The following is a 6990-nucleotide window of genomic DNA, read 5'->3' as shown; positions in this document are numbered from 1 at the left end:
TGAACTCAAAATGTTAATTCAAGTATATTTTATTGGCACTTTTTTTTTTAAATAGTGAAATAAAACTGAAATATTGACAAATAGCATTAAAAAAAAGAGTGACAGCCAAACATAATGTCTCATTTGATTCAGTACTAGGCCTATTGGTACGACAGGGGCACCTTGTAAATACCCTCTACCAGAGCAAACAGCAAACACATATCAGCAGCTCTATCTTTACATCTGAAACAGGAACTATCAAAAATAAAGTTGCAGTGGTATATTTAACAACGAGTGTAAATGCCTATTGCAATGCACTAAACACAGTGATCACATTATTCAACCTAAAAACACCATTACATCTCTACAGCTGCTTTTGTGCATATAAAAATCACTAGCACATAAGACTTCACGAACTTATGTCAATACAAAAGTTTATCAAACATTGCACAGACACACATATGTCAAAATACATGTGCAAACATGGACACAGACACACATATAACACACACACGCAAGTACTGTATACACACACACACAAAACATGATGTAAGAAAAAAAGAAAAGGACCAGCCTGGTAACAAGGGATGCCAGCAGGCGTCATGACAACCATGCCCCAAAGAGTAGAAACATGCTGCTGTGTTTGAAGTAATGTATAATCAAGATCTCCTCTGTGCACTTAATCAGCCAGTCTTGATCTGGTATCTGTGCAATCCAGAATTAGGAGCCATATGAAACTCAAGACAGTTTCAAAATCAGCCTATAAAGTCAGGACGGAAAAAGTCATACAAATAAAATTAATGCAGAGTGACACTTCATTTAAACAGGCATTGTGTGTTGACTATGATACTTTGGTTAAAAAAAAAACCATAGTGCATGAAAACAAACACATGAATTATATTGTAAATGTTGAAGACGACGCCCTCCTTCTTTCAAATCCCCGCAGTCTGTTTTTTGCGGGATCTTTCGTGCATTGGCAGAGCGGTTTTAAATGTCGATAAACACAGTTGTTGATTCATGGTGCTGTTCACAAATAGCGCTGAGGACACTGAGGTGCTATTCGTGAACAGCATAGCGGCCTTCTCCAGTTACAGTGACGTGAAAGCCGGTGTTGAAATAAGAAACGCTACGTAGTCAGGAGGCTGAACAAAATAGTTCAGGTGACAAAACAGCAACAACAACAACACTGGCATCAGAGTCGAACCTTCCAAAGATCTGCAGTATGTGGTTTGGACCTGAGAAATGTAGGGAAAGTACATGCTAAAATCTGTATTCCCAAACCTCTGGCAAGAATTTGGGTACGTCACAACCTGGCAGCAGAAATACGAAGGGAAAACCCCGTATCATCGAAGAAAGGGAAGTCTCCCCAGCGGTGTTCCAGGTATATGCACTTTGCATGTCAGCGAATATTTGCTGGGCAGTAGGAAGTTGATTTGAATCGATATGAAAGATTCATTCTCAGGCTACAGAGGCAACTTTGTCACAGTTTGGGGTGTGAAGGGCGTCCCGTCTGTTGTTCTTGTGCTTCCTGTTACAGCAGGGAAGTGTGAGGAGAAATAGAAGGAACGCTCCCAGGACCACAGAGCCGCCGCTGAAGTAGAACGCATAGTCGTACGACTGCATCCAGTCGAAGAACCAACCTGGAAGGAGAGGAGGAAAACAAACATTCAACGAGGCGTCCTGGCAGAAGCTCAGGACAAGATGTCTTCTCATGAAAGCCAACATGTCCTTGGCTTTAAGTCTCTGAAAACATGACGTTGCAACAGGACATACACCGAACAAAAATAGAAACTAACCATTTTTTTTGTTCCCATTTTTCATGAGCTGAACTCAAAGATCTAAAACATTTTCTATGTTATATTGATATTGTTATGGTGCACCTTAGACTGGCCAAAATAAAAGCATAAAAACTCACTCTGAAATGTGCAGTTTTGCTTTATAGGAGGGGGGGGGGGGGGGGGGCTGAGTGGTCCGAAAAACCAGTCAATATCTGGTGTGACCACGCCTCACGCGGTGCAACACACCGCCTTGCAGAGATGATCAGGTTTCTGGATATTGGCTGGAACTGGTAGATGGCGTCGTTTGTCCCGATCCCGAGCATCCCAAACAGGGATGAGTCCGGTGAGCATGAGTTTCCAGGAATTGTGTACATATCCTTGCAACATGGGGCCGTGCATCATCATGCCACAACATGACGTGATGGTCGTGGATAAATGGCGCAACAATGAGCCTCACGATGTTGTCACAGTATCTCTAGTCTATACATTCAAAACGCCATCAATAAAATGCACCTGTGTCTGTTTCCCATACCGTACTGGTCTGAGACAATCTTGGAGGTGAAAACGCTGGATCCTGGTGTGGCTGCAGGTGATTTGCGGTTGCTAGTTGGATGTACTTCCAAATTGTCTGAAACGCCTTTGGGGATGGTTTATGGCAGAGAATTGAACATGGACTGTGATTGTAGACTGTATGGACTGTATTATTTTGCGCTCAGTAACACAGATTGTCCATCCATCTCCAGCTACACATCACCTTCTTGCTGTGGACACTCACAAATGCAGAAACAGCAAGAGGAACGACGAGAATGGGATTCGAACCCACGCGTGCAGAGCACAATGGATTAGCAGTCCATCGCCTTAACCACTCGGCCACCTCATCAACCTGCCGGCCAAAGATATCTGAAAATGTTTTAGCTCTTCGAGTTCAGCTCATGAACAATGCAAGCAAAAGAGTGTTGCATTTCTATATAATTTTGTTCGGTTTGCGTGAAGTAATTATATCTGTTTCGCTTCCACCTACCCAATAACAGCCAAACATACAAACGTCGGTGAAGACAAAGCATCCTACCTACAACAGGGGGTCCGAGCATGATCCCAATGCCTCCGAAGAACATGAGGATGCCGTAGGCTTGTGTCAGTCTTTCCAATCCAACAATCTTTGTGGTGATGTAAGAGGTCAGAGACCAGTTTCCAGAGAAGAAACCCAGGATGACAGACAGGATCTGCAGTCCAAAGTAACTCTTAGTGATGGGAATAAGAAGCAATGACATGCCTCCTGCAAACATGGTGAAGGCGTACAGGTAGAGGCTGTTGATCCACCTGATGTCCACAAGGACACCCAGTACCAGTTTACCCACGCAGGTGGCAATGGCCCCTATCGACACCAGAGGTATGAAGCTAACTTCCTCGATGAGTCCCTGACTCTGTGCTACGTCCTCTATGAAGAGCACAGTAGGGTATGCCCCCAAGCTGAAGAGGAAAACAGCAATACAGTAGGCCGCCATTGCTTGATCCTGCAAGATCTCATAAATGGACTGTATGTACTTTGAGTAAGACTGCTGCTTCTTCTTGATCATTTTCACGATGGCCAGGCCAGATAGAAAGCTGCTCTTCTTCTCTGTCTCAGCACCCAAGTCGCTGGCATCGATCGCGATGAGCAGCTCCTTCACCATCAGGGTTTTCTCTGGAGCGGCCGAGTCGGACCCCGCTGTGATCTTCAGGTCGTCCAAAGGGGGCTTCTCGAAAAGCTGCTCCTCTGTGCTGCGTTCCAGAGCGGCCTTCTGCTTGAGGTAGTATCCTGGCATGTTCAGGGGTCTCATGAAGCTGGCACAGGCCATGATGTTGAGCGCGACAGCTCCGATGATCAGCAGGCAGCCGTCCAGGCCGTACAGGACAATCAGCTCGTTCTGAGCGGTGGCGTAGATGAACGTGCCAACACTTGTGCCTGGGTGAGCAGAAGAGCCGAGACATTCAGAGAATGACAGACCGTCCTTATGAAACGCAGCGCAGTCTCTATTGTCCTTCATCGAGACTTCAGCATGTCCTTTTCCATTCTTTCCACATGGGGGTGCTAAAGTCAGCAATACGCTGCACACTGGCATTAACCCGAGTGAGTAACTCAAAACATAATTTCATAACCATAGTAGTACAATAAAATTGTTTTGCTCCAACACTGACCACACCTGTGTGCATAAAGGTAACAACATTTGCACACCGCATTCCTAATAGCGTTCCTCGTCATGGGTTAATTCTGTCTGACATGACTTAGGTCCACCATCAACCGAAACAAACCCATCACATTTTAACATCTCAGCTCTGTTAAACCGTATCTCATTACTAGTCAAGTCTATGCGTGTACCAAAGAGGCCACTCTGCCTCTGCCCCATCCACAGACATTTAACTCAACATCCCAAGACGCCAAGCGGCTCATGCATGAAAGACGAGCGTGAGCGGCAATACCTGTGGTCACGATGCCGAGGGCAAGGCCACGCCTCTTGTCAAAATATTGACAGGTGATTGTCAGCGTGGCTGCATAGACCAGACCACAACCCAGGCCTGCAGTGGGAGAAAAGACGAAGAGAGAGAGAGAGAGAGAGACGGACTTCGATCAGTCCAGGTAAATGAGGCACGAGGCAGAGCACTTTTGCAACTTCACAAATGTTTGGGCCTGAATAACAGTCACATTTATCATATAAAACCTGAGGGCCCATGACCAAAAAGGAAAATAGATAAAGACAGACAGCTTTTTGTAGAACCAGTAGCTTTCATTATAATGTAGAGACACAGAACATATTTAGGTCAAGTTACTAAGCCAAGTCCTAAAGGGAAACTGCCATTAGTCAAACATGTTTTCCTAAATAAATATTAAATAACCATTGAGTCAAGGAGTTGGACTGCGAAGGGCAAACCATCACGGGACTCTTGCTTTTAGGAACAATGATGCCATTAGGAAACTGAGCCTAATGAGATACGGTAGCAGGCGGTGCTGGAGACACTAGTGAGGGCAAAGAGGCAATAAAGGGTCACGTGTGAATCCAGCCAGCCATTGATTTTATCCTTCTGTCAACATCAGTGACCAGCAGTAGTTTAAACAGAGGGTCGAATGCTGAAATATCCCAGTTATCATAAATTATAACGTCATTGTGTGAATCTAAGTCGACCCGTTAGGATCTCGTCAGCCTCTGTCACTGCAGAATAGCCGGAATAGACACGCAGCTTGTTTCAAATAAGCACAGCATCTGCTCTGAAATTGTTTTTTGTTGTTCGACAGATAAGAAGCTAAGATTGTTTTACACTCAGAGGCCGAGCCTCTACCTGGCTGCCGTTTGACAGTCAAATGAACAAGGTCTCCTTGGCTTCCTGCAGCCCTGACAACCTTTCAGGCTTACAGAGCGCCGCACAAACTCAAAGGAGGACGGCCCACGAGATCGTCGTTGTTTACTTACCGACCACAATCCCATAGGCGAAGATGAGGAACTGGACATTAGGAGCAAAGGCACTGAGCATCAGGCCACCTGCCACCATTACTCCGCTGAAGACGGTCACGGGTCGAGCACCAAAGTTGTCTACGCAGGCACTGCAGATAGGACCTGTGGGAAAACACACAGACAGGCAAAAAGGGTAGTAAAAACCACACAAGAAAACAGTGGGAATGCAGAACAATGTCATTCAGGGAACTGAAAGCAGTGCTGTGAGCGATAACCAGGACTTGTCTAGACCCGACACCAAATCTGCCCAGTCATGATTTGAGCCACAGCTCTTGGGGAACGCGTGAGGTTGGCACGTGAGCTCTGTCTAGGGCAGAAATGTCCACCCGGACCTCAATCTGTCAGCAGTCCTGCTTGCTCAGCACTGCCATGTTGTCAGGACACTTTCAGAATCTGCAGACGGAACTGAGACATGAATGCTATTGCATGGCTTTTTGTTCCCCTCTTGCTCTATTTTAGTTTAACGCTCTCCTGCCCTCTCTTATTTATGTGTATTTAGTGTCCACGTTTCTAAGCCCATCAGTCCTTCCACCTGTCTCTCGTCCCTCCCCCTCTCTGCGGCTAGGTGCAGGCTAAGTGGCCCGCCGTCTTTCATAGCGCGGCTGATTTCCACTTGCTCTGCGAGGAGAGCCACAAAGTGCCCATCGTTTTGCTGCTTCTTCCCACTCAGCTGAAACATTTCTCTACGACAGCACTTTTCTCAAATTCACTACGACTGATCGGTCAGACTTTGATCAGTCTCATTGTATCTGCTGTGTCGTGCGCTACGACAAGTGGCAAGGAAATTATTGTAAAGGAGAGCGTCAAGTTCCCTGCTTTAAAAGCAAACGTGGCATCTCTGCTCCAATCAGCAGGCATGTCATCAGCAATTACACGCGAGACCCAAACCACCAATTTCCTGCCAACGTAGAATTTTTCAGTTGCTAAAAGCCGTAATCTGAAGGGAAAAGTGCAGAAAGATTTCCATTTGCTTCCATCTCCCTGAAAAAAATCACCACGACGGAACTGCTGACACGGTTTATGTCTTCAATTTCAATGTAGCAGCCGGGGCGAGGATAATGACACCATCATAATGGGTGCTACTCACTCGCTACAAGTCCAACTCCAGCCACAATGGAGCCCACCCAGGCGGTCACGCCCTTTCCCTCCTGGAAGGCATGCAGCCACTCAGGGTACAGGACGCCCACCGACTGGGGCGATCCATACGCCAGGAGCTGGGCCATGAAGGAGACACCGACAATCACCCATCCCCAGCCTCCATCCATCACTTCAGTGGACACAGCCATGGTGCCGAGGTTACTTCTGCCCTCCGGGGTCTGCTACAGCTTCGAGAGAGGATGGATTCCTGGGAAGGACACGACAACAACAACAACAAACGTCACAGTTTGGGAACAGGCAAAAAGTTCTTTTCTAACTAAAGCAGAAGTAGTTAAAAGACTACGTACACCTACACAAAGCCTCGATGGAGAAAAGGACTGCTTGTAGGCTGGGAAAACACCTGAGTGAGGTCTTTAACACTCACTGGAAGCGACATAAGAACGGCGGCTCCTTTTGTTACTGTCTGCATGATAACCACACCTCTGAAGAGGAGGAGAAGAACTCACTCCATCCCCCGGGCCGTTGACCTGCCTGTTCCGTGACTTAGTTCTGTCCAAATACTGGAAGCCCTTTTGATATTTCACACCTTTATTATTTTAGAGCCAAAGCCAGAGCACCTTCATCCTGTATCGCTGCAGCGCCATTAA

The 6990-nt window shown here is 46.4% G+C and overlaps 1 protein-coding gene and 1 non-coding gene across 4 annotated transcripts; both read right to left on the bottom strand.

The window, feature by feature from the left end:
- Nucleotides 1-11: 11 nt before the first annotated feature.
- Nucleotides 12-6761, bottom strand: LOC137895533 (monocarboxylate transporter 9-like). Of its 3 annotated transcripts, XR_011105556.1 has the most exons (7): nucleotides 6691-6761; nucleotides 6333-6590; nucleotides 5204-5347; nucleotides 4218-4313; nucleotides 3057-3702; nucleotides 2827-2980; nucleotides 1497-1619 (listed from the first exon to the last, which is right to left on the bottom strand). XR_011105556.1 is itself a non-coding variant. In XM_068741008.1 (6 exons), the coding sequence occupies exons 2-6, from the start codon at nucleotides 6529-6531 to the stop codon at nucleotides 1438-1440; spliced, it is 1497 nt and encodes a 498-aa protein (XP_068597109.1). In that variant the 5' UTR covers nucleotides 6532-6590; nucleotides 6691-6761; the 3' UTR covers nucleotides 12-1437. The 3 variants fall into 3 exon arrangements, 2 of the variants coding, with proteins under 2 accessions (XP_068597109.1, XP_068597110.1); XM_068741008.1 differs by having other exon boundaries at nucleotides 12-1619; nucleotides 2827-3702; XM_068741009.1 differs by lacking the exon at nucleotides 4218-4313 and having other exon boundaries at nucleotides 12-1619; nucleotides 2827-3702.
- Nucleotides 2556-2637, bottom strand: trnas-gcu (transfer RNA serine (anticodon GCU)). The gene has a single exon. It is a non-coding gene; the product is annotated as a tRNA-Ser (tRNA).
- Nucleotides 6762-6990: the final 229 nt, after the last annotated feature.

Source organism: Brachionichthys hirsutus, chromosome 7 (assembly GCF_040956055.1).
Source record: "Brachionichthys hirsutus isolate HB-005 chromosome 7, CSIRO-AGI_Bhir_v1, whole genome shotgun sequence".
Taxonomy (NCBI): domain Eukaryota; kingdom Metazoa; phylum Chordata; class Actinopteri; order Lophiiformes; family Brachionichthyidae; genus Brachionichthys; species Brachionichthys hirsutus.
Note: the sequence above shows the minus strand (reverse complement) of the source record. Positions and strands in the feature narration are given on the sequence as shown.